Source organism: Heloderma suspectum, chromosome 7 (assembly GCF_057233095.1).
Source record: "Heloderma suspectum isolate Gila_16-S chromosome 7, 16-S_ref, whole genome shotgun sequence".
Taxonomy (NCBI): domain Eukaryota; kingdom Metazoa; phylum Chordata; class Lepidosauria; order Squamata; family Helodermatidae; genus Heloderma; species Heloderma suspectum.
This window is the reverse complement of record NC_139464.1, coordinates 3,575,924-3,603,768: the sequence shown is the minus strand read 5'-3', so window position 1 is coordinate 3,603,768 and position 27,845 is coordinate 3,575,924. Positions and strand designations below refer to the sequence as shown.

The window sequence follows — 27,845 nt, the reverse complement described above, 5'->3', positions numbered from 1 at the left end:
GCAAGAAGAAGAATTGTATTTAATGAGCAAGAGAGAGAAAGACAGGGTTTATTTTTGGGCTACATTAATCAGGGATCAGGAGACATAAACAAACTAACCCAGAGCCAATCTACAGGGAGGATACATTAAAATATAGGTCTGGGTTCTCAGCAGAGAAGGCCCCACTCGCCATGCAGACCCTCTTGTCTGAAGCTTGGTGGCATGGCCTCAGATGCTGAACAGCCTCTGGAGGCCTAGAGAAGCAACGGTCCGCACTAGCACATATGCTCACACAGGTACGGACGCCTTGAGTTGCAGTTCCGGATGTTCCACTTCTTATATCCTAGAAAGTAAAAGAGAAATTGTGTCTGTCTGATTATTGATTCCAAGATGGACTCCAGGAGCTTTAAATAAACGCTGTGCTTCTGATTGTCAGTGTAAATGCCTCTTCCCTTGCCCTGAGGGTGGCCGTGGCGTGCCAACCTTGGAATTGGAGGGAGCAAAACATACATCCTTTCCTTTGAGCAGTCAAAGATGTGAGTAAATAAAAACTTGTGCTGTTCTCATGGGCTAATAAAAGAGTAAATAAAAACTTATGCTGTTCTCATAGGCTGTATAGTAACAATCATAATGATCAGTAAAGTGATATCTACAAAGTTTGCCGGTGTTACACTAACCTTCAGCTAGGAGTTGTGCATAAACTGCCTGCTGTCATGTAGAACACTGCTCCTTACAAGCTGAGTGTATGTGTGTCCTGTGCCTTGTGCTTCAAAAAGTCTGAAAGCTGCAGAAACCAAAATGGACAGAGTTGTCTATCCCAATCTGGGAGGGATAGCCAGTGTCACAGAAGATGGAATCAAGATTCAAAAGGATCTCCAAAGAATGGAACACTGGTGCAAAACTAACACAGACCGGATATACACAACAATAGAATGAGAAGCGTGTCAGGGTATGATCTGGATTTCCATGGAATTGGCTTTGGTCCATCAGGGATGCATGAAGCAAGAAAAGAGGAATAGACAGCACCCAAAAATGCTTTTCCAGTCACACGGGGCTTGAAAGTTTGGGGTTGGCTGGGCAGAATCTGGGAGGAGAGCAGAACATCATCCACCCAGGAAGCACTGCTCAGCGGATGACAGAGGCTTGTTTCCCACTCCAGCTCCCCCGGCTCTTCTGAATCAGAGAGCAAGTAATACCAGTTCCATATACTGGCCTGCCTTGCCCCTTCAGCAAATTGCTGTCCCTCCACGTCAGAATGGCGCTTTACCTCACTCGGACTTGCCACCCTCCTGTAGGAGGAAGGGGGTGGCGGTGACTTCCTCCTCCCCCGCCCGATTTATGAATGAGAAACAGCAGAGAGTGGAGCTGCCCTGACCCCACCAGCCCCGCAGCCTCTCTCTCGCCTGCTCCCTCCCTGCTCACAGACCACTCAGGAAGGCAGGGTGCTTGCCGTGACTGGGCAAAGAGGCTACAGGGGAAGTGGGAAAGGAAGCCTCCCAAAGCCCCTACCGTGAAAGGGGGGGAAAGGGAAGCGGGGAAGGTCAGAGCCACATCCCAGAGGCCTGCCCAGGATTTAATGCGGGGCACACAGCGGCAGGGCCACTTTAAATTAAGAATCCAGAGTAAAAGGGGTTTCCGAAAATGTGGTTTTTCAGGATGGAAGCTGCTGGATGGCTGCGGATTGCAGATGACATCATGTGATGTGAAGACCTCAAAGTGCTCCCACTCTGCACTAAATCGATGGTGAGGAAGGCCCCCTGACACGATTCAGCAGAGATCAATGTAAACCTTTGCATTTAAGTACAAAGATTTGAGTGTATCTACTGTTAGTCCTACTTAGAGTAGACCCATTAAAATGAAGACTGAGGGGAGACATGATAGCGCTCTTTAAGTACTTGAACGGTTGTCACAGAGAGGAACGCCAGGATCTCTTCTCGATCATCCCAGAGTGCAGGACACGGAAGAATGGGCTCAAGTGACAGGAAGCCAGATTCCAGCTGAACATCAGGAAAAACTTCCTGACTGTTAGAGCAATACGACAATGGAACCAATTCCCTAGGGAGGCATTCCAGATGAGGCTGGACAGCCATCTGTCGGGGATGCTTTGTCTTGGATTCCTGCACTGAGCAGGGGGTTGGACTCGATGGTCTTGTAGACCTCTCCCAACCCTACTGTTCTAGGATTCTGTGAATGGGATTAAGTTAGGCTAACATTGGATACAACCCAAGGCTTGAATATAGGATGGGGGAGACCTGGCTTGGCAGCAGTACCTGTGAAAAGATCTACGTGTCCTGGGGGATGACACACTCAAAATGAGTCCATGGTATCATGTGGCTCTTTAAAGAGCAACTACATTATTAGGCTGCATTAACAGAAGTGTTCTGTTGTTGTTATTGTTCAGTCATTCAGTCGTGTCCGACTCTTCGTGACCCCATGGACCACAGCACGACAGGCATTCCTGTCCTGTGCACTCTCCCAGAATGTGCTCAAGTTCATATTCATTGCATCGGTGATGCTATCTAGCCATCTCATCCTCTGCCGTCCCCTTCTCCTTTTGCCTTCCATCTTTCCCAGCATCAGGGTCTTTTCCAGGGAGTTTTCTCTTCGCATTAGGTGGCCAAAATATTTGAGCTTCAGCTCCAGTATCTGTCCTTCCAATGAGAACTCAGGGTTGATTTCCTTTTTAGGATGGACTGATTTGACCTCCTTGCAGTCCAGGGGACTCGTAAGAGTCTCCTCCAGCACAACAGTTCGAAAGCATCGATTTTTTGGCACTCAGCCTTCCTTATGGTCCAGCTCTCACAGCCATACCTTGCTACTGGGGAAACCATAGCTTTGATTATATGAACCTTTGTCGGCAAGGTGATGTCTCTGCTTCTTACTATGCTGTCTAGGTTTGCCATAGCTTTCCTCCCAAGGAGCAAGCGTCTTTTAATTTCATGGCTACAGTCACCGTCTGCGGTGATCTTGGAGCCCCCCCCAAAAAATCTGTCACTGCTTCCATTTCTTCCCCTTCTATATGCCAGGAAGTGATGGGGCCAGATGCCATGATCTTAGTTTTTTTAATGTTGAGTTTCAAACCAGCTTTTGCACTCTCCACTTTCACCCTCAACAAGAGGCTCTTTAGATTCTCTTCGCTTTCTGCCATTAGGGTGGTACTGTCTGCGTATCTGAGGTTGTTGATAATTCTCCCGGCAATCTTAATTCCGACCTGTGATTCATCCAACCCGACATTTCTCATGATGTACTCTGCATATAAGTTAAATAAGCAGGGCGACAATATGCAGCCTTGTCATACTCCTTTCCCAATTTTGAACAATCGGTTGTTCCATGTCCAGTTCTTACTGTTGCTTCTTGACCCTCGTAGAGGTTTCTCAGGAGACAGGTAAGGTGGTCTGGTACTCCCATCTCTTTCAGAATTTGCCACAGTTTGTTGTGATGCACACAATCAAAGGCTTTAGCGTAGTCAATGAAGCAGAAATAGACGTTTTTCTGGAATTCTCTTGCTTTCTCCATGATCCAGCTAATGTTGGCAATTTGATCTCTAGTTCCTCTGCCTCTTCGAAACCCAGCTTGTACTTCCGGTAGTTCTCGGTTCACATACTACTGAAGCCTAGCTTGTAGGATTTTGAGCATCACCTTGCTAGCATGTGAAATGAGTGCAATTGTACAGTAGTCTGAACACTCTTTGGCATTGCCCTTCCTTGGAATTGGAATGTAAACTGACCTTTTCCAGTCTTGTGGCCATTGCTGAGTGTTCCAAATTTGTTGGCATATTGATTGTAGCACTTTAACAGCATCATCTTTTAGGCTCTTAAATAGCTCAGCTGGAATACTGACATCTCCGCTAGCTTTATTGTGAGTAATGCTTCCTAAGGCCCACTTGACTTCGCTCTCTAGTCCGGCTCAAGTTCAGTGACCGCACTATCATGGCTATCAGGGACATTCAGATCTTTCCTGTATAGTTCTTCTGTGTATTCTTTCCACCTCTTCTTAATCTCATCTGCTTCTGTTAGGTCCCTGTCTTCTTTGTCATTTATCATGCCCATCTTTGCACAAAACGTTCCCTTGATATCTCCAATTTTCTTGAGGAGATCTCTAGTCTTTCCCATTCTATTGTTTTCCTTGATTTCTTTGCACTGTTCATTTAAGAAGGCCTTCTTGTCTCTCCTTGCTATTCTCTGGAACTCTGCATTCAGTTGGGTATATCTTCCCCTTTCTCCCTTGCTTTTCGCTTCCCTTCTTTCCTCAGCTACTTGGAAAGCCTCATCAGACAGCCACTTGGCATTCTTGCATTTCTTTTTCTTTGGGATGGATTGAGTTGCGGCCTCCTGAACAATGTCACGGACCTCTGTCCATAGTTCCTCAGGCACTCTGTCTATCAGGTCTAATCCCTTAAATCTATTCCTCACCTCCACTGTATATTCATCAGGGATATGATTTAGGTCATACCTGAATGGTTTAGTGGTTTTCCCTACGTTCTTCAATTTCAGCCGAAATTTTGCAAGAAGCAGCTCATGATCTGAGCCACAGTCAGCTCCACGTCTTGTTTTTACTGACTGTATAGAGCTTCTCCATCTTTGGCTGCAAAGGACATAATCAATCTGGTTTCGATATTGACGATCTGGTGATGTCCATGTGTAGAGTCGCCTCTTGTGCTGTTGGAAAAGAGTGTTTGCTATGATCAGTGTGTTCTCTTGGCAAAACCCGATTAGCCTTTGTCCTGCTTCATTTTGTACACCAAGGCCATGCTTGCCTGTTATCCCAGTGATTTCTGGACTTCCTACTTTAGCATTCCAATCCCCTATGATGAAGAGGACATCTTTTTTTGGTGTTAGTTCTAGAAGGTGTTGTAGGTCTTCATAGAACCAATCAACCTCAGCTTCTTCGGCCTCAATGGTTGGGGCATAGACTTGAATTACTGTGATGTTGAATAGTTTGCCTTGGATTCGTACTGAGATCATTCTATAGTTTTTGAGATTGTACGCCAGTACTGCTTTTCCCACCCATTTGTTGACTATGAGTGCTACTCCATTTCTTCTAAGGGATTCTTGCCGACAGTAGTAGATATGATGGTCACCTGAATTAAATTTGCCCATGCTTGTCCATTTTAGTTCACTGATTCCCAAGATGTAGATGTTCAATCTTGCCATCTCATGTTTGACCACCTCCACCTTGCCTTGATTTATTGATCTGACATTCCAGGTTCCTAGACAATATTGTTCTTTGCAGCATCGGACTTTCTTTTCACCACCAGACATATCCACAGCTGAGTGTCCTTTCGGCTTTGGCCCAGCTGCTTCACTCTTTCTGGTGCTACTTGGAAATTCCCTCTGCTCTTCCCCAGTAGTATATTGGACACCTTCCGACCTGAGGGGCTCATCTTCCGGCGTCATCTCTTTTAGCCTTGTGATACATTCCATGGGGTTTTCTTGGGAAGAATCCTGGCGTGGGTTGCCATTTCCTTCTCCAGTGGACCACATTTTGTCAGAACTCTCCACCATGACCTGTCTGTCTTGGCTGGCCTTGCACGGCATAGCTTATGGCTTCACTGAGTTACGCAAGCCCCTTCACCACAACAAGGCAGTGATCCATGAAGGGGAGAAGTATTCTAGGTCACAGCAAATAATTGTTCTATTCTGTGTTGGTCAGACTGAATTTGGAGTACTGTGTCCAACCCTTGGACACCACATTTTAAGAAGGATATTAACAAATGTGAGCATGTTCAGAGAACTTTGGAGCATAGGAAGCTGCCTCATATCATACTAAGCCAGACCCTTGTTCCATCTAGCCCTGTACTGTCGAGTGTCAACACTGAGCAGCAGCAGCTCTCCAGGGTTTCAGGTAGGTATGGCGGAGAATTCTGCCACGGACTCCAGTGAGGCCGGATTCTTTAGAATCTGGCCCCCCGGGGTCCATGGTGGAATGGACTGCTCCCCCCGCCACCCCGTGAAGTCCCCATGGACCAGATCCTACCTGCTTCCGGCGGGTCCGGATCCAGCTGCTGCAATCTCCTGCTCCGGTGTGCGGCTGCAAATGGTGTCCTGCATAGAGGACACCATTTGCGTCCCTCCTTTAGCCGTGATAGGCTACGTAAATATTTACGTAGCCTATCACGGCTACAGGGGGGACGCCAATGGCATCCCCTATGCCGGAAGCCATTTGCGGCCGCAGCAGCCCGGCAGCGGACAGAGGTCCGGCTGCGGATGGGCCCGGCCAGCAGCTCCGCGGAGTCGCCGCGGAGTGGCGTCGGCCAGGGAGGATTCTGGGGGGGAAGAACGGATCGCCTCCCCCCGGCAGACCCCCTGCGGACGCAGGTGAGTGGGGTTTCGTACGCCCCTAGTTTCAGGCAGTTCTTTCTCCGGCGACGTTGCCAGGGATTGAACCTGGGCCCTTCTGCACGCAAATCAACAGCGCCACCACTGAGCTGTGGCCCTCCTATAAGAGCATGGGAGAAAAGCAACCAGGGTGACCAGGGAGTACTTTGGGGAACCAAGTCCTTTGAGGAACGGTTGAAAGACCTGGGGGTGGGGGATGTTCACGACAATGGACTGAGAAGCACATGGGATGATCACCCACATTTTCAAGGTATTGGCTTTGGTCTATCAGGGACACATGAAGCAAGAAAAACCGGGTGTGCAACAGTACCTTTAAAATCTGCTTGAAAGGAACATACTTCTAGGTGGAGTGGGGGAAGTAGAACTGGATGTCATCAGACTGGCAGGGTCTGTTCAACCAATGGGAGAGGGTTGCTTCCCCCCACTGTCCAGGGTCCCCCCTGCTACTACTACGTTATTATGAATGCAGGGCAGCTAATTCACAATTCTGAAGCCTCCCCCCAGCTCAAAGGATCAGTACGGCAACTTTACAGAACAACTCTTTGAACATCAAAGAAGCACAGCATCAGGATCGCGATTTTATGGAGAAGCAAAAGATTACTTTAGGAAGCATTTCTAAATTTAGCCTTTAAAGCTTTAAACACTTCTTACTTCCAAGTAAACATGCACAGAAAGGGGGGGGTGCTCTCGTTTGCTTTGCCCCATAGGATCTCCCTTCATTTACGATGTATGAAACCTCTGCTGTGTGGGAAGTGTTGCCTGAAAGGTGATGAAACCCTGCTTGCAGCTTGGCAGGGAGACAGTATTTGTAAATGCTATTTCGAGGGATAGCAATGTTCTCTTAACTCGTGCATGCACTGCTTGGGGATGCTTTTCTGAATGGGAGGGGAAACACCCCTTGACCAGGCTCAGCAAGGACAGGGACAGGTGAAACACACACTACCATGCCAAAGTAAATGAGGATAGAGCGCATGGCACCAGAGGCGAGCAGAAAGAGAATTAAAGAAATCAATTGGAGTATAAGCAGCCTCAGAAACTCCAGTTTTTCCACTGAAAACTCTGGGGTGGCTGTGGGGTGGCCACAACGTCATGTGCCGTGGGCGACCACAGAGTGCTACAAATTCACAGCATAACCTCTGTGAGCACAGCCTCTAGGGTATGTTTAGCCTGGAGAAGGGGAGACATGAAATATCTGAAAAGCTGTCATGCAGAAGAGTTGTTCTTGTTGCTCCAGAGAGCAGGACTAGAACCAAGGAAGGGAAGCAGACTTTGACTAAGACTTCGAAGAAACCTCCTAATGGTAAGAGATGCTTGACAGTGGAACAGTCTGCCTCGGGAGGTGGTGGGTTCTACTTTGTGGAAATATTTAAGCAGAAGAGGCATGACCCTCCATCAGGGATGCTGTAGCTGCACCCTGCATTGCAGAGCCTGCACTGAACAGGAGGTTGGACTAGATGATCTCCAAAGTCCCTTCCAGCACTATCATTCTATGAATGTATAACACAGTGGAGGCTGGTGGCTCCGATGTCAGTGGGGTGGTGAATCCACTTTGGGTTTCAGTCAAAACCAGACAGAACTCTAAAGGAGCGGTCCAAGGTGCAAAGAAGGTTATCTTTACTGAAATGTCAGGAATTACTGGACAAAAGGTGCCCCTAGACCTCAAATTGGCCCTCCCGTTGCGGGTAACGACAACAATGCAATGCACAAAAAATAGTTATCTTTATATTAGTGGTGGCAAGCCTGGGAAGAGCAAAACAAATGGAAGACTGCAAGAGAGCTTCCTCTGAACCTGGTGTCAGCAGATGTGAGAAACTGACTAAGCAACTACAGGAAAAGCAAAGTTAGAAAGTTCTTTGGAAACATAGAATTGCTTAATTTCACATGTGAATGGAAATAATGCACATCCAAAGCTGCTAGCCACCCCTGGAACATTGTGGAAGGATGTGACAGTGTAGTGATAGCTGCACATGTCCATACGGCAGGCTGCACAATTTCCCACTACTGGAAGACAATTTTATGTAACCTGTAATTTTGACTGCATGTGTGTTTTGTTTCTGTATTTTCATGTTTTGTTAATTCATTAAAAACACCCACACCCACACACACAACCATTCTGCACATTCTGTGACATATTCCCATCCCTGGGGAATCTTTAAGTTGCCCAGCTCATTAATCCTCAACAGTTCTGGCTACACATTGATCAGGCTCACCTGTAGGAGCTGAGAGTTCGACACAAGACTTCCCCTTCCTTAGATTCTTGGGAATTCCAGAGTGCCAAGCCCAGTAGCTGGCAGCAGATGAATCTGTCCAAGTCCACCTTCCAGTCTGTACAGACAAGAAATAAGTTTTCTTTAGGAAAGGAAGAGCCCTCGGGCTTTGGCCTGAAGCCTGAGACATGGTGAAGGATGACTTATTAATCTGAAATACTGCATCCTGAGGCTAAGTTTCTTTGCTCAAAAGTAACTTGAATGATTTTCCAACTTAAATGTATTTAGGACGGCAGTTGCAGGCAAGTAGCAATACTTTAAAACAAATGAACTTGTAGATATAGAAAAACAGAATATAGAATAGTAGAGTTGGAAGGGACCTATTAGACCATTGAGTCCAACCCCCTTCTTAATGCAGGAATCCAAGTCAGAGCATCCCTGACAGATGGCTGTCCAGCCTCGTCTTGAATGCCTCCAGCATGGGAGAGCCCACCACCTCCCTCGGTAATTGGTTCCATTGTCGTATTGCTCTAACAGTCAGGACGTTTTTCCTGATATTCAGCCGGAATCTGGCTTCCTGTCACTTGAGCCCATTTATTCTGTGTCCTGCATTCTGGGATGATCGAGAAGAGTAGGGATGGACGTAAGTCCCTTACCTGTCCTCGAAGCTTGCTTCGCGGTGGGCAGGAGGCACTTCGCTTCTCCCCCCGAAGTTCATGCGAGGGGGGGGAAGCGCCCCGCCTCGCCCGGCCGAAATTCAGGCCGGGCGGGAGGCGCCCCATCCCTCGCCGGCGAAATTCAGGCCGGGTAGAAATGCCCCGTCTACCCGGCTGTGGAAAAAAAAAAAAAAAAACACCCCCGTGATAGGCTACATAACGATTAACGTAGCCTATCACAGCTGACTTTGGAGATCTAGCCGTGATAGGCTACGTTAATCGTTACGTAGCCTATCACGGGTTTTTTTTTTACTGCACTTGTAATGGCAGCGGTGGCAGCCGGTCGAAAGACTGGCTGCCGCCCCCGCCCCTGATGAAGACCCGACGAACCGCCGCCGGGACCCGCTGCCGGGAGGGACATTCGTGAAAGGTAAGTCCCATCCCATGGGGGGGGGGGCGGGGGGTGGAGAATTTCACCGCTGATTTCGGGGGGCCGAATGCGTTGGCACTCGGCCCCCTGAAGTTTCGGGGAGAAATTCTCCCCCATCCCTAGAGAAGAGTCCTTCCTCTCTGTGAGGAAGAGTCCTTCCTCTCTGTGACAACCTTTCAAGTACTTGAAGAGCGCTATCCTGTCTCCCTCAGTCTCCTTTTCTCAAGGCTAAACATGCCCAGTTCTTTCAGTATCTCGTCATAGGGCTTTCTTTCCAGTCCCCTGATCATCTTCGTTGCCTTCCTTTGAACCCTCTCCAGCTTGTCTGCATCCTTCTTAAAGTGTGGTGCCCAGAACTGGACACACTACCCAAGATGAGGCCTAACCAGTGCTGAGTAGAGGGAAACTAGTACTTCCCGGGATTTGGAAGCTATGCTTCTATTAATGCAGCCCAAAAGAGCATTTGCCCTTTTTGCAGCCACATCACATTGTTGGCTCATATTCAGCTTGTGATCGACAACAATTCCAGGATCCTTCTCGCTTGTAGTGTTGTTGAGCCACATATCCCCCATCTTGTAACTGTGCATTTGGTTTCTTTTTCCTAGGTGCGGAACTTGGCATTTATCCCTATTAAATGTCATTCTGTTGTTTTCTGCCCAGCGCTCCAGTCTATCCAGATCACTTTGAATTTTGTTTCTGTCTTCCAGGGTATTAGCAATCCCTCCCAATTTTGTGTCATCTGCAAATCTGATCAGCATTCCCTGCACCTCCTCCTCCAAGTCATTCATAAAAATGTTGAAGAGCACCGGGCCCAGGACTGAGCCCTGCGGTACCCCACTCATTACCTCTCCCCAGTTTGAGAAGATCCCATTGATGAGCACTCTTTGAGTCCGATTCTGTAGCCAACTGTGGATCCACCTGTTCATAGTTTCATTTAGCCCACTTTGAGCTAGTTTGCTAGTCAGGATATCGTGGGGCACTTTGTTGAAAGCTTTGTTGAAGTTGAGGTATATTATGTCCTCCGCATTCCCACAGTCCACAATGGAGGTTAGCTGGTCAAACAATGAGATCAGATTAGTTTTGCAGGATTTTTCTTGAGAAATCTATGTTGGCTTCGAGTAATTACTGCATTTTTTTCAAGGTGCTTACAGAATGACTGCTTTATAATCTGTTTCAGAATTTTCAAAAGGATTGATGTCAGACTGACTGGTCTGTACCCAGGTTCCTTCTTTATCCCATTTGGAAGATAGGGACAACATTAGCCCTCCTCCAGTCATCTGGCACTTCCCCCGTCCTCCATGAGTTCTCAAAGATAATAGACATCAGTTCTGAGAGCTCTTCTGCCAGTTCCTTCATTACTCTAGGGTGCAGTTCATCTGGCCCTGGAGATTTGAACTCATTCAAAGTAATTAGATGTTCCTTGACCATAGGCTTATCGATCTCAAGCTGCAGTCCTGCTCCTTCAGCCTCTACTTCGCCTTTGCCAGGGGGTCATAAGCCCTCTTTCGGGAGAAGACTGAGCTGAAGTAGGAAATGAAGTAGGAACTTTAAACTGAATTCCCACTGGATTCAGTGTAAAGCCCTCCTGATGAAGTTCTTCATGCTGTGGCCAAACACATTCTTCCCAGCCCTTGTGAGGTGCAACCCATCCCTTGCCAACAGTCCATCTTCCAGGAAGTATAGCCCATGGTCCCAGAATCCAAATCTCTCATGCCGGCACCACCTTTGTAGCCAGTCATTCACCGGGAGTATTTTTCTTTCCCTCTTCTAACTACTGGAAGGATGGATGAGAAAACTCTCTGGGCCCCAAAGTTCTTGAGTTTCCTTCCCAAAGCTTCAAAGTCTGATGTCGTTTCTTCATAGAGCCACTTGGCAGTATCATTCATTCCCACATGGATGAGAAGGGATACCTGTCAGTGGGCTTTATGAGTGCAGGCAACCCTTCAGTCACATCTCTAACCTCTCCTCCTGGGAGACAGTATACCTGGTGAGTCCTTGGGTCTTTGCAACACACTTGGGTGTCACTCCCACGCAGCGAGAAGTCTCTCACAACTACTACTCTTCTCTTCTTGTTGTTTCAGGCCTTATTTATTTATTTATTATTTATTTATTACAACTATATCCCACCCTTTTTCCTCCTTAAGGAACCCAAGGCGGCATACATAATCCTCCCGCTTTCCATTTTAGCCTCACAAGAACAACCCTGAGAGGTAGGTTGGGCTAAGAGTCTGTTACTCACCCAAAGTCACCCAGTGAGCTTCCATGGCTGAGTGGGGACTAGAACCCAGATCTCCCGACTCCCAGTCCAGCACTCTAGCCGCTACACCGCACTGGCTCTCCCTTTGTTTCATTGCCCCTGCTTGACTGACCTTCAACCTCTTGCCTGCTGTCCTGCGGGGTACCCTGTAATTCTTCCTCTGTGGGTTGTCCTCTAGTCTCATCCTGAAGTACCTGGAAATGGTTCCATAGCTCCACTGCTTCCACTGGTGCAGAGTGGCTTCTAGTTCTTCTGCTCCTGTCCCCCTTTTCCAAGGAGTATCGTCTACTTCATTTTTCCTTGCCTCAGCATTTTCCACCTCTGCCTCAACCTATTTATTTATTTATTTATTTATTAAATTTATTAATTGCCCATCTGGCTGATCACCCAGCCACTCTGGGTGATGAACAATAATAAAAACAGTTTAAAACAATAAAGAACTTGCTGTTGCTCTTCTAGCTTCTGTTCTTCACTTTGCTGCTGTAGTCCCACCGTTCTGTCCAAGAACTCTTCGTGTTCTCTTATTACCTTGAGGGTTGACACTTGCTGCTCCTGTCCTCTTACTTTTTCTTCCTACAGCATGATCAACTTGCACTTGTTGCACGTGTAGGCCATGTTGATCTCGGGCAAGAAAACAAACATGGCACAGACTTTGCAGGTCACCACCACTGGAGAGTCTTTTCCTTCCATAGTCTCCATTCCCTTTATGTTTCTAGCTTTTTGATGGTACTGGGATAGCCTGTGCCTTGTCCTCTATTCACTGGAGGTTAACAACAGATTCCCACTGGTATGGAAGTGGATGTTACAAGAAAAATAAATTTAAAAAATTGTTAGGGACCTCCCCCTTGACCTCCCTCTGCCAAACTCCTGTTCGCTCTCCCTGTCCGCTCTCTCTGATGGCTTGCTGTCTGGGAGCTTTCTTGCTTGTATAACCCCTAGGCCAGCTGGAGCAGCTTCCTTTGCTCTGCTCTGCTCTGCTCAGCTAGGAGTCAGGAAACAGCTTTTAGTTATGAGTAAACACCTGTCCCACTGTGGTTGCATTTGTAATTGGGCTTGGGAAACCAAGCTATTTTTTTCAACAATCAGAAAATAACTTGGTTTATTCCCAACCCCATTACTTCTTTACCTCTCCCTCAGGATCTAGAACAGGAGTGGGTGACTTGTGGCCCTCCAGATGTTTTGGGCTACAACTCCCCTCAGCTACAGCCTACAGCCAACATAGCCAACAGATTTAGAATCAGTTTTCTGATTACTCTAGTCTTTCTTTACCACTACAGAAGGGTTTTAACACTAATCCAAAGACATGATTACATATTGCAATATGGCTTCCTGCCTTTTTTGGATCTGAAGCCACCTTGTTTGTTCTGATGGATAATCTACTCTGGGAGAAGGACAGGCGTGTGATCCTCCTGGATTTTTCAGCGGCTTCTAATACTATCATCCACAGCATTGTTCTGGATTGCCTGACTGAGGGCCTGGAAGCATCGCCACTCCTACTTGTGCGGTAGGTTCCAGGAGGTGGTGCTGGGCTTTTTAAAGCTCTGCTTCACAGTGTTTGTACCATGAAGACCCACAAGGTTCTATTATTCCCTCTGTACTATTCAACATCTCTATGAAACTCCTGGCTGAGGTTCTCCAAGGATTTAGAATAAGGGCATAAGAACGTGAGGAGAGCCATGCTGGATCAGAACCAGGGCCCATCTAGTCCAGCATTCTGTTCACACAGTGGCCGACCAGCTGTCGACCAGGAACCCACAAGCAGGAGACAAGTGCAACAGTGTCCTCCCACCCATGTTCCCCAGCAACTGGTGTACATAGGCTTACTGCCCCTGATACTGGAGGTAGCACATAGCCACCAGGGCTAGTAGCCACTGATAGTGATAGCCTTATCCAAGAAGAAGGATCAAGGGGCTGGAGGATAAGAACAGTAGAAGAGGACATAAAAACATCAGAAGTGCCCTGATGCTGAATCACACCAAGGTCCATCTAGTCCAGCATTCTGTTCAGACCATGACCAACCAGCTGCCCATGGAAACCCACAAGCAGGACATGAGTGCAACAGCATCCTCCCTCCTGCCCATGTTCCCCAGCAACTGGTGTACATAGGCATACTGCCTCCAGTACTGGAGGTAGCATAGAGCCTTCAGGACTAGTAGCCATTGATAGCCTTCTCCTCCAGGAGAATGAAGTTCTATCAGTATGCTGATGACACCCAGCACTATTTTTCCTTTTCGTCGGGGCCAGGCATGCTGGTGGGCCTGCTGTAGAGATGCCAGAAGTCAGTAGTGGGTTGAACCAGGGCTAACAAGCTGAAACTTAATCAAAACAAGACTGGTGGGCTATATGAGGCAGGTGTCTGACCAGGACTATGGCATTAGGCTTTTTTGAATGAGATTGTACCCCGTCTTATGCATCATGTGAGATCTATGACTTGGTGCCTTTAAACAGCTTTGGTTGGTATACCAGTCATGGCAGAAATGACATCGCCACAGTCGTCCATTTACTGCAATGTGTTGTACATGGGGCTGCCTTTGAAGGCCACTTGCAAACTTCAGCTGGTTCAAAACTCTGCAGCAAGACTGCTAACTAACAAAGACTTGCTGCAGTGGGCCTATCATGCCTGAACTATAAGATCTGCATTGAATTCCATGTTAGTTCTGGCCTGGCTGCAACTCATAGTGCCGTTTCTGACCTATAAAACCCTAGATCACACATATGAACCCCCAGAGAGAGGGCCTTCTCGGCGGTGGCACCACACATTGGAAGCACCCCCCCTTAGAGATGCCTGCTTGGCACCTGACCTGCATTGTTATCATTTAGGCTTCAAAGAAGATGGTGCTTTTCTCTCATGACTTTGATTTGGATGCTCTGTTATTTATATATCTCTGCTGCTCTTTCTCTTATTGCTTAGGGTTTAAAATATTGGTTTTAATGCTGATACGTTGCTTTGTGATGTTTTTTGTGTTTTTACCATGACCCATTTTGAAGAAATTGTTAGAAAAGCAGCATATAAATATTTAAATATGGGCATTTGGCTTATTACTTTACTTGGTTTCATTGTAAATGACTTGCTACAAATAATTTATATTACTTGTTTTCATTGGTTTAGATGTTTAATCATCTGCTTTGTAAAAAACACACACACACCTTTTCTAAAAAGCAGAATCTAAATCTATATTCAAAACTAAATAATAAATCAATCCCTGCAAGGATGGAAGATGCACCATTTAAAAGCTGAGAGGGGCAGGAAGGTAATAAATATACTGTGTTTGGAAAACCAACTACTTTTTACCTCAGAGAGAGTTCGCCAAAGGACCATTTCTCTCGAGGAATGTCACAGGAGTAATCTCTATCTACGAAGGATGTAAACTACCTTAAAACGCTGCAAGTGAAAGAGGGACCATCCTTTGTTTAATGCACACATACTTTGCCTGTTTTATTACGGCTTTGCGAATCGATCCTGGCGAGTGGCCAGGCCCGTGGCTCACCCCGAAGCGCCCCGCCCCGCCCCGCGATCTGGGACCGAGCAGATGCAAATGTAATCAACTGATTCTTTTTAAAAGATGGATTGCAGTACATTTCTTTATGAGGGAACTCTGTCTGCACCACTTCGGATGCAACAGACGAAAAGTGATTGACAGCACAACACTGCACATGTCAGCAGTGAGTCCCGCTGCGCTCGGCGGAGCCCGCTCCCGGCACGCGGGCTTGGGGTGGCAACCTTAGGCGACCCAAAATCAACAAGCAAGCAAGCAAGCAAGCAAGCAGAGCTGGTACTCACTTTCGCTGGGTCGTGCAGTCCAATCCAGACACTATTTTTCTGCCGGAGACACTTCCCAATGTAACTGGCCAATATTGCTGCCCCGCTTTTGTTAAAGATGGAGGCAAGGTGGCCACCTCTGAATCTCATGCAGTGATTCTGAGAGAAGGCAAGAGAATAGACCTGGAAAAGTGGGCAGGAAGGGGCCAGAGGAACACAGTGGCTACTGACCAGCCAAGAATGGCATGTTTGGTCAATGACTTGGTTGGATTTAACCGTGCAAACGGTCTGATCAGCTAAAAGTGGCTCTTTTGTACTTGGGCAGAACTTTGAACTTGGGGCTGGCAACTCAAGGGCTCAGCTGAGCCATGGGCTTTGTAGGACCAACTCTTGCTGAGCCTGGCAGCTCCCCCAGATCCTTCAGCATCTGGCTGGGCAGCCTCTAAACGGGCTGTCTAGAGCTGCTCCTCTGTGGCTTCCCCTGGGCCATCCTTGATCCCTTGTTTGCTCCCTCAGGCCTTGCCCACTCCCCTCACAAGTGCTCTGTCTCTCAGGACCTAGAGGGGCACAGCAGGACGGATTCTGCAGCGAAGTCCTCAGGCTCTTGTGATGCCTGGAGGAACCAACCCCAACCCTGAACCATTGTCAGGAAGCATGGTTTCTCATAGACCAAATGATGTTGGGAGGGGACATTTGGCCCACAACGAATCCTGTGATGACTCTATGAGGCAGAGAACCATTTGCTCTGCTGGGAAGGAGAACAAAGGTTAGTGGGTTGCCAAGGGAGTTGCCCATAATGCACACTCAAGCACACACCACAGACTGCCTCAAGGCCTTTGACGTTTTGTGGACAGAACACTCAAGAAGCATCACTCACCTCTGCTTCCCAAAAGGACCTTCTGGTAAGGAAGAGCCTGTAGCATTTTGCATGATATATTATCCGGCGATGAGAATGGAAGCATGAGGCTTCAGCATCTGCTCAGGAAGTCAGAAAAAAAGCACAGTCAGCGGCTGCCCTATGGTGGCGATGGGGATGGAGGGTTTAGAAGAAAGAAGGGCGACATGCATGGAGTGACTCTGAATTCCGACAATGGGAAGGTATGTGAGCACAGGTTGGATGTGAGAATTTGGTGCTCAGAAGGTGAAGTTCAGCTTCTCTCCATAACACAGGATCAATTCCAGTTTATTGGCCATGGAGTTCAGTTTGCATTGAACTGAACTGAAACCTATACTGGAGGGGGGCAGGGGACCTGCGTTTGATTAGCCAACTCTGTGTGGTTTCCTGGGATCATCTTGTGGGCAGGAAAGGGCAGAATCCATAAGTAGGAACAGAAGAAGCTGCCTGATATTGAAGCTGCCTGAACCTTAAGGAGAATCTCTAACAAGATCAAATGGACCACAAGAAATGCAATATGCTCAATTATAATGCTAAAAATGTTCATAGGAATCAAAATATACTAATGCTTAAGCCATGAAATACCTCCTACACGCTCGGCATTTGTGTTTAGCAACATAGTTTGACCGGGAGCATACTAGGGCACCCCTTCATGGATCACTGCCTTGTTGTGGTGAAGGGGCTTGCATAACTCAGTGAAGCCATAAGCTATGCCGTGCAGGGCCACCCAAGACAAGACAGGTCATGGCAGAGAGTTCTGACAAAATGTGGTCCACTGGAGAAGGAAATGGCAACCCACTCCAGGATTCTTGCCAAGAAAACCCCATGGAACGTATCACATCACAAGGCTAAAAGATATGACACCGGAAGATGAGCCCCTCAGGTCGGAAGGTGTCCAATATACTACTGGGGAAGAGCAGAGGGAATTTCCAAGTAGTGCCAGAAAGAGTGAAGCGGCTGGGCCAAAGCCGAAAGGACATTCAGCTGTGGATGTGTCTGGCGGTGAAAAGAAAATCCGATGCTGTAAAGAACAATATTGTTTAGGAACCTGGAATGTAAGATCAATGAATCAAGGCAAGCTGGAGGTCATCAAACATGAGATGGCAAGATTGAACATCGACATCTTGGGAATCAGAGAACTAAAATGGACAAGCATGGGCAAATTTAATTCAGGTGACCATCATATCTACTACTGTGGGCAAGAATCCCTTAGAAGAAATGGAGTAGCACTCATAGTCAACAAAAGGGTGGGAAAAGCAGTACTGGGGTACAATCTCAAAAACTATAGAATGATCTCAGTACGAATCCAAGGCAAACCATACAACATCACAGTAATTCAAGTCTATGCCCCAACCACTGAGGCTGAAGAAGCTGAGGTTGATCGGTTCTATGAAGACCTACAACACCTTCTAGAACTAACACCAAAAAAAGATGTCCTCTTCATCATAGGGGATTAGAATGCTAAAGTAGGAAGTCCAGAAATCACTGGGATAACAGGCAAGCATGGCCTTGGTGTACAAAATGAAGCAGGACAAAGGCTAATAGAGTTTTGCCAAGAGAACACGCTGATCAGAGCAAACACGCTTTTCCAACAGCACAAGAGGCGACTCTACACATGGACATCACAGATGGTCAATATCGAAATCAGATTGATTATGTCCTTTGCAGCCAAAGATGGAGAAGCTCCATACAGTCAGTAAAAACAAGACGTGGAGCTGACTGTGGCTCAGATCATGAGCTGCTTCTTGCAAAATTTTGGCTGAAATTGAAGAACGTAGGGAAAACCACTAAACCATTCAGGTATGACCTAGATCATATCCCTTATGAATATACAGTGGAGGTGAGGAATAGATGTAAGGGATTAGACTTGATAGACAGAGTGCCTGAGGAACTATGGACGGAGGTCTGTAACATTGTTCAGGTGGCAGCAACTCAATCCATCGCAAAGAAAAAGAAATGCAAGAAAGCAAAGTGGCTGTCTGATGAGGCTTTACAAGTAGCTGAGGAAAGAAGGGAAGCGAAAAGCAAGGGAGAAAGGGGAAGATAGAGCCAACTGAATGCAGATTTCCAGAGAATAGCAAGGAGAGACAAGAAGGCCTTCTTAAATGAACAGTGCAAAGAAATTGAGGAAAACAATAGAATGGGAAAGACTAGAGATCTTTTCAAGAAAATTGGAGATCTCAAGGGAACGTTTTGTGCAAAGATGGGCATGATAAAGGACAAAGAAGGCAGGGACCTAACAGAAGCAGATGAGATTAAGAAGAGGTGGGAAGAAAACACAGAAGACCTATACAGGAAAGATCTGAATGTCCCTGATAGCCATGATAGTGCGGTCACTGAACTTGAGCCAGACATCCTAGAGAGTGAAGTCAAGTGAGCCTAGGGATGTCAGAGAATTCCGCAACGGATCTTGGTGAGGCCGAATGCCAGTGCATTCAGCCCCCCGAAATCCATTGCGGAACGAAGCCCCCACGCCCCCAACCAACAAAAGGTGCGCGGGACAAAGTCTCCGCTGCCCCCAACCCACAAAAGGCACGTGAAACGGAGCACTTACCTGCTCCCGTCCGCGCTGCTTTGTGAATGGCGGCCGTCCTGCGGCCGCCATTTGCTTCCTCCTCTTCATAGCCATGATAGGCTACGTAAATACTTACGTAGCCTATCACAGCTAACGCAGGGACGCCATTTGCATCCCTGCAGAGGCCGTGATAGGCTCCGTAAGTATTTACATAGCCTATCACGGCAGGGGGGAAAAAACCTAGCGTATGCAAATGGCGGTGGCTACCGCCATTTGCGTACACTGAGTTTTTTTCCCCTGCTGTGATAGGCTACGTAAATATTTATGTAGCCTATCATGGCTAAAAACAGGGACGCAAATGGCGGCGGCTACGACAGCCGCCATTTGCGTCCCTGCAGGGCTGCCCAGCAGCTGGATGTCCGGCTGCGGGCGGCTGGAGCAGGCTGGCGGCTCCGCGGCTTGGCCACGGAGCAGAGCCAGCCAGGCAGGATTCCAGGGGGGAGGACCGGATCGCCTCCCCCCCTTGTCGAAGATTCCGGGGGGAGGGACCGAGTGCCTCCCCCCCACCGCAGAAACAGAATGGAACGGAAGGTAAGGTAAGTGTTCCATCGATCCCTAAGTGGGCCTTAGGAAGCATTACTAACAACAATGCTAGCGAAGATGACAGTATTCCAGCTGAGCTATTTAAAATCCTAAAAGATGATGCTGTTAAAGTGCTGCACTCAATATGCCAACAAATCTGGAACACTCAACAGTGGCCACAAGACTGGAAAAGGTCAGTTTACATTCCAATTCCAAAGAAGGGCAACGCCAAAGAGTGTTCAAACTACCGTTCAATTGCGCTCATTTCACATGCCAGCAAGGTGATGCTCAAAACCCTACAAGCTAGGCTTCAGCAGTATGTGAACCGAGAACTACCGGAAGTACAAGCTGGGTTTCAAAGAGGCAGAGGAACTAGAGATCAAATCGCCAATGTTCGCTGGATCATGGAGAAAGCAAGAGAATTCCAGAAAAATGTCTATTTCTGCTTCATTGACTACGCTAAAGCCTTTGATTGTGTGGATCACAACAAACTGTGGCAAATTCTGAAAGAGATGGGAGTACCAGACCACCTTACCTGTCTCCTGAGAAACCTGTATGAGGGTCAAGAAGCAACAGTAAGAACTGGACACGGAACAACCGATTGTTCAAAACTGGGAAAGGGGTACGACAAGGCTGCATATTGTCACCCTGCTTATTTAACTTATATGCAGAGTACATCATGAGAAACGCCGGGTTGAATGAATCACAGGTCGGAATTAAGATTGCCAGGAGAATTATCAACAACCTCCGATATGCAGACGATACCACCCTAATGGCAGAAAGCGAAGAGGATCTAAAGAGCCTCTTGTTGAGGGTGAAAGTGGAGAGTGCAAAAGCTGGTTTGAAACTCAGCATTAAAAAAACTAAGATCATGGCATCTGGCCCCATCACTTCCTGGCATATAGAAGGGGAAGAAATGGAAGCAGTGACAGATTTTTTGGGGGGGGCTCCAAGATCACCGCAGACGGTGACTGTAGCCCTGAAATTAAAAGACGCTTGCTCCTTGGGAGGAAAGCTATGGCAAACCTAGACAGCATAGTAAGAAGCAGAGACATCACCTTGCCGACAAAGGTCCGTCTAATCAAAGCTATGGTTTTCCCAGTAGCAACGTATGGCTGTGAGAGCTGGACTATAAGGAAGGCTGAGCGCCGAAGAATTGATGCCTTCCAACTGTGGTGCTGGAGAAGACTCTTACGAGTCCCCTGGACTGCAAGGATGTCCAATCAGCCCATCCTAAAGGAAATCAACCCTGACTGCTCATTGGAAGGACAGATGCTGAAGCTGAAGCTCAAATATTTTGGCCACCTAATGCGAAGAGGAAACTCCCTGGAAAAGACCCTGATGCTGGGAAAGATTGAAGGCAAATGGAGAAGGGGACGGCAGAGGATGAGATGGCTGGATAGCATCACCGATGCAATGAATATGGACTTGAGCACACTCTGGGAGAGAGCGTTGGACAGGAAGGCCTGGCGTGCAATGGTCCATGGGGTCACGAAGAGTCGGACACGACTTAACGTCTGAACAACAACAACAACAACAACATACTAGGGCAACAAAATAAGCTTTTGTGCTGGAGTTAACAAGCTTCTGCAAAAATCTTCTGAAGCACTCCAAGTTATTATTTTTTCAAACAGCCTTCAGCCTCATTACTGAGCATGGTGTAAGGGAGGAATATAGTTGATTGGACACTCTGGTCATATAAACAATAGTTTCTTCTGAGGAAGTGTAGAAAGAACACCACATTCTGGAGTTGCTCTCATTCACCCAAGAATTTATCCAAGACATTCACCCAAGATAATCAGGTCTGGCTCATCATTATTATGATTTGTACAAAAGTGGTGTGTATCCATTGTACTGAGTGATGTACAAGCGCCTTTACTGTTGTTAAGTGTGGTAATTTAAAGAAAGTATTATGTATATATACATTTGCTGATTTCTTACCCAAGATAATCTGGGTTGCCTCTTTAGACTGATGCACTTAAAACAATTTATGTTGTAAAGATACGTGCCTCTTTTGAACTTATTACTGCATGAAATTTCTTATCATTGAGCTGGTTCAATGTATATATACACAGGTTGACCTATTCACCGTGATACTTGGGTTGGCTTATTACCGTCATGAACTGTTGACAGCGATATGTATTTCTTCAACTGATTATGTATGACCACCTGCAAGTTCACCAAGTATTAATATTTAGAGACAGTGTGGTGTGCATGTAAACTTCTGGTTAGTCTTTTTTGTGTGTGAATTTCACTGGCATGTTTTGATTCTTATAAATATTTTTAGCATTATAATTGAGCATATGACATTTCTTGTGGTGCATTTGATCTGGTTAGAGATTATATTGAGCCAGGCCATTGGTCCATCTAGCTCAGTACTGCCTACACTGACTGTCAGTGACCCTACATTAGGGGAGGGCGACCGTGGGAGGCCCAGGGGCCTTTTTCACCTTGCAGGATACCCCTCCCCCCTCCCAGGCCTGCCTTGGGAAGAAAAAATAAAATTATATACACACACACACACACACACACACTTAAAATGGCTGGTTTGGCATCAAAATTTGGCAGCAAGCCACCCCGCAGCACTCAGCCGTGCTAAAAGGGCTAAATAATTCAACCCTTTTGGCACTCTGCAGTGGCTTTTCCTGATGGGCACCTTGCGGCCATGGTTCCCAATGGAACCACCTTTGCTCACTCTCCTCTGAGGCTCTGGCGCTCTGGGGAAGGGCTTCAGGGTGCAGCATGGAGCTTCATTTGGGGTCTCAGCAGATTTGGAGGCCTGGTGGCCAAAATCAAGCCCACGGGCTGAAGGTTGCACCACTGGTTTAAAACAGCTGTATGCAACTATTGGTTAGGGTAGCTTTCCAACCCTGGTTACATAAGATATCAAAAAATAACATCACAGCTGTGCAGTATTCATTTGTACTAAGGGCGCAATCCTATGGCTGCTAGTCAGAGGCTAGACGGCCATAGGATAGGTCAGGTCCCGGGAACCGACCTCAGAGCCCGCGCCCTGGTCAGTTCCCGGAGACCCAGCCCCTACCACCTCCCGCACTGCCTTGCAGGCAGTGCAGATTGGGCCTGTGCTCCATGCTCATAAGTGCAGGGTGGAGTGATGAAAATGGAGCATTCCCAGGGCAGGGCAGGGCAGTCAGAAATCCGGTACGACACATCCTATGTATTGTCCGGCTGCCGCTTCCTGCACTCTGAGGTCCCGCAGCAGCTAGACAGCCAAAATCAGCCGTCTAGCTGCAAAAGCAGATCGGGGCCGGGGGGAGGAGATTCGCTCCTCACCACTCCTCCAGTCCCGCCCTGCACTGGATAGGTGGTCGCCCCCCGGGTCGGAGGCAAGTGTTAATCCACATAGAATTGCTCCCTAAAGGTCTCAAGTATTGTTTCAATGAGGCAGAAGGGACCTGAGAAGCAAATTATGAACATGATCTTAAGCAAGTCTACCCACAAGTAATTCCCATTAATAATTTCCCAGTGTGAGAATATAAAAATTAAAGAAACACAGCAGTTATCAGCCCCTGTTGTTAGCACCAGGGTCTTTGCTGTCCTGAGAAAAAGATTTTATTTTTGAGCCAGAACTCGCTGGGGCTTGGAACCAGTAGCCGGTTTGAATGCCTGTTGCCCGATGATACAACCTCTGATCATGAATAGAGTGCCTCTCCTTTGCTACCAAGTATTTATTACACCTAAGGATGGGCAAATTTGTCCATTTTGCTTTCTGCTGCACTCAGATTTGTTCAATCTCAAGTTCTTTTTCTCCCAAGTACATACTTTGTGAGTGTTCTCATCAAAACACAACTGAAATGAAATTTTCACCAGTCCCTAATAACAGCCAGATTTAGGCGCAATCCTATGCATGTTTAGACAGAAAAAGTCCTACATCTCCCAGCATGCCCCAGCCAGCCATGTCTAAACATGCCTAGGATTGTGCCCTTAGGCTGGAGAGTGTGGGAATAAGACCAGCAAGAAGGTGGGGCAACTTAAAGAAAGACATCCCCCTGCCCTTCTGCCAAAATGCTGGTACACTCCATTGCTATGTCTCCCTTACTTTCCCCCCACTCCAGTGGGATGACTGCACTCTTTAATTCCCTCCCTGCCTGCTGGAATCTGAAAGAGAAATATTGCAACAAAGGGGACCTTAAAGCCTTTGGTTAAAGTGGTGGCTGTAGGTGGATAGATAGACAGACAGATAGATGATACGAAATTAGTCACGTATAGTGACTAATCAAAACTATTCAAGTTTCTTTACAAATAAAGAGAAAATGGACATGCAAACAAAAATATATGTTCATAATGGTATATGCTCGTAACAGGTAAAGGACAACACTTGCATATGCTTAATATGAAATGACCAAAGTCAAGGGTCATCATTTGCAAGTATCATTAGTCTAATCCAGACACATGAGAAAAAACAACACATCTGAATGACTAGGACAGGACACCCACATTGGTTGAGTCCACTTTGCTGTGGCCCCTGATAAAAATGACAGTAAAAGTAAAACATCTTGTGGATCCCTGTTTCAATATCCCCAGCATCACAGTGGGGTGGCTGTTAATGCCAGGCAGGCTCTCAACCTGCATGTTTTGTCCTTGCCAGGGAGAGGCACCGCATAACCCATCGTGAGGGGCTGCCCTGGGATGCCGGCTTGCTACAGGCACGCCCTGATGTGAGTCATCCCAAAGTGCTCTGAGCAAACCAGAAGCATGCTCACTGTCAGAAGGGGCTGCCGCTCTGAAGGACCCCACAGGAACTCACCGCTCAGGAAAATCCCACAGAGCAAGAAGCCAAGGAAGGCGGCAAGGCTGGAGCAAGCAGAAGGCCCCATCCTCCTTCTCCCTTTCCTGTGGACAAGAGAGAGTGTCAGTGGGGATGAGGTTGAAAGGGGCGGAAGACAGTGCCTGCGAGAGCTCTAGGGAAGATAGAGTTCCGTCACCTTCAGTTTCTCCTGGGAAAGTTTTGCAACGATGGGAGAAATTGCACATTGGGGACAGAGGAAGCAGCATCTACTGAGTCGGCTCCCCAGAGCTTCAGACAGGGCCCTTTCCAGCCCAACTTGGAGATGCTGGGGGCTGAACTTGGGATCGCCTGCCTCCAAAGCAGGTGCCCTTTTGCTGAGCTACAGCTCTTCCCTGTAGCTCTAATAGTTACCCAACTATTAAAGGCAAGGGACCCTATCACAGATGGCATTTGGCAACCCTATCTGGACCAGTACCGCCACGGGGCAGTTCTAGGGTTCACCACAACTCAGGTCTGGGGGTCTGTTTCAGTGCCTTGCCAACTCCAGAGGAATATAAGTGCCAGGAAAATAATAATTTAAAAAGTTCCTCTGAGCATGTCCAGACTGGTGTTTCATTGTAAAAATGGGTATTTGGCTGCTTCAAATGATTTGATCTCACACACTAGCACACAGCCCATCCCTGGATGCCGGGGAACCATCTGATCAGAAATGCAGCAGTAGTTTTCTACGTAGTCCTTCATCCCTGAATTTCATCTTATCTTAACTCACAGTTCTCTTGGCTTTGCTTGGCAGCAGTGTCTAAGATGATACTGGTGCCCACCAGACCAAAGTGAGGTGGACCCACCAAGCTCCTCGGGGGGATCAGCGTCCACAGCGAAAATGATCTGGAATTAGGAGTGAGCAGCGAAGTGGCCAAGTTTGCTGATGCCACCAAATTATTTAGAGTGGTTAAAACAAAATGGGATTGTGAGGAGCTCCAAAAGGATCACTCCAAACTGGGAGAATGGGCATCCAAAGGGCAAATGTGGTTCAGTGTAAGCAAGTGTAAAGTGATGCATGTTGGGACAAAACATCCCACCTTCAGGTATAACTTGATGGAATCTGAGCTAGTGGTGACTGACCAGGAACAAGCTCTTGGGGTTGTGGCGGACAGCTCGATGAAAATGTCGACCCAGCATGGAGCTGCTGTGAAAAAGGCAATTTCCATGTTAAACATAATTAGGAAAGGAATTTGAAAATAAAACTGCTGATATCATACTCCCCTTATACAAACCCATGGTGGGACCACACTTCGAATGCTGTGTACAGTTCTGGTCACCGCACCTAAAAAAGTAGCTGCGAAGTGTTGCTCATACCTTCTGTCTGTTTGTTTGTTCGTTTTGTACCATGCCTTTCTACCAAAAAATGGCAATCAAGGTAGCTTACAAGATAATTAAAATTAATTAAAACAATTAAATACATCAAAGTACGATAAAAACATAACATACTGTGCTTTAAATGAATATAATCCGCAGCTGATAAGGAGCTGGCTTTTGCCTGGGCCTGCCTCTGTTTCTTTACTCTGCTGCAGTTGAAAAAAGGAACTCTTTCTCTTCCTCAGTTTCTCTTCCCATGTCATTCAAAGGATTCTGAGTCCCTATGAATTTGGTTGTGACAGGGGCTTAATTTTTCGTTAGGGCACCACTCTGAAGCACCAAGCGTATTCCCACTATAGTGCAGAGTGGGGGAGTTCAGCCCAGCAGCTGCTTCAGGCAGTAAACCTGGGGTGTCATGAAAGGGCTGCAAATTGTTAGCTATTTTGAGCTTTTCTACATGAGACATTTAGTGTGCACTCATCATTCCTTACTCACGGTTGTTTATGGGTTCTTTAAACAATGCTGTGACCCTCTAGTTTCACTTCTGTGTCTAAAGTCACTTTCAGCAAGTTTTAGAGCAGGGAAGAGCAGGCATATTTGTAAAAGCAAAAGAACACTCTTTTTCCCCACTTGTGCAATTGTGCTATTCCACCATACCATGGTGCCCCCTAGAGGTTATGCAGTGGCAAAGCAGGAAAGGAAACCCTCTTCAGGTAGTGCTCAGATCTCAGTTCTGTGACAAAACTGAAAGTAGATGCAGCACATTAACACCCTCGTGCAGAAAGCCTTTAATGTATTGCTGATGTGTTTTTACTGCCAAGGAAGGAGAGAGGCACTTTGGGATTTTCTGGCTCAGATGCCAAAATAACTTGACCAGCCTTAGGTATGACGTACCTTGTCAGTTAGCAGGAGGCGTTTGCTGCTCTGTCTCAGGCAACAAAATGTCTTGTGTCGACCTTGAAAATCCTCCTCCCCAAAGCTATATGCTGCATACAACAACGCTGGGAGCAAGAATGCGGCGTCCCACCGTTTCCCACACAGACTGTGAAAATGCACATTTGCACTTGACATGCTTTTCTCTCTCTCTTTTTAGTGTAAATACTAGTGGAGGGGGGTCATTATCAGGATTGCAGCAGGCAGGGAGGGGGAGTCTAACCCTGTCCTCCCCTGCTGTGGTCCTGATGAATTTTATTCCTCAGAAGCTGCTATTTCCATTGGGGCGAAAGCTTTGCCAGGCCCACCCACACTAACAACCATCAAGCAGACCAGGGCCCCCAAATTACTGCATAGCAACAAAAGAGCAGCTGAATAAGGTCACAGCAAGAAGTGCGGCATGGGCATGGCAGGTCAATTGGGTAAGCCGGCCCCCAGTACTCCGATGTCTTGGGTTGCTCACCGTTGACCCTGTGCCGTCACTCTCCTCCCTCCTGCACTGAGCCTGTCCAGTGATGGGTATACCCAATCCAATCCCTGAGTATGAGCAGCTACTCCAGTCTTGACAAGAGTCAGGTGGGTGGGCAACTCTGGCCTGGGGAGGGCAGGTCTTCGTTCAACCTTCAATTACCCCCCGCCCCCGGCTGGGCTGCACAATGCAGCTCAGTCCCTCCCTCCCTGCTTTACATGCTCTCATCCCTCTAGGAGACAAAGGTAAAATCACCCACTTTCTCCCCCCAGGCAGGGTAGGAAGCTTTGGGCTGCTGCTGTCAAAATACCCCAGGAAACCTTCCTAACCTTCCTGAATATAACTCTAGAAAAGCCTTCCCCTACCTCCTGGGGTGTTGGATTACAACTCCCACCACCCCTGGCCAGCATGGGTGCTGGTTTGGGGTGATGGGAGTTGTAGCCTAACACCCCGGGAGGCCACCAGATAGGTGAAGGCTGTTCTAGAAATTATCAGCTTTGCAGAAATCAGTCATGCTTTCATGAAACCTGTGGAGAATGTTCATCACACTACTGCAAAGCTCATCCTATAATCTTTATTCTCAAAATGTATTCTTTAAAATGTTGTTTGTCCTCAAATCACTGAAATTGGTCTAATCCCATGAAATTGTCCCAATGACATACCTGTGGAGTCTCCACATCGCCAATGCTATGAAGCCTCCTCTGCTGCATTGCAGGGA

At 47.2% G+C, this 27,845-nt stretch overlaps 1 protein-coding gene across 2 annotated transcripts; it reads right to left on the bottom strand.

Annotated features, from left to right (window-relative positions):
* Window positions 1-27,845, bottom strand: LOC146339250 (C-type lectin BfL-2-like). Of its 2 annotated transcripts, XM_084811667.1 has the most exons (6): window positions 27,790-27,812; window positions 24,388-24,473; window positions 16,505-16,602; window positions 15,649-15,786; window positions 8,528-8,642; window positions 1-322 (listed from the first exon to the last, which is right to left on the bottom strand). In XM_084811667.1, exons 1-6 carry the CDS (start codon window positions 27,804-27,806, stop codon window positions 255-257), a joined length of 522 nt encoding a protein of 173 aa, XP_084667793.1. In that variant the 5' UTR covers window positions 27,807-27,812; the 3' UTR covers window positions 1-254. The 2 variants fall into 2 exon arrangements, with proteins under 2 accessions (XP_084667793.1, XP_084667794.1); XM_084811668.1 differs by lacking the exon at window positions 15,649-15,786 and having other exon boundaries at window positions 27,790-27,845.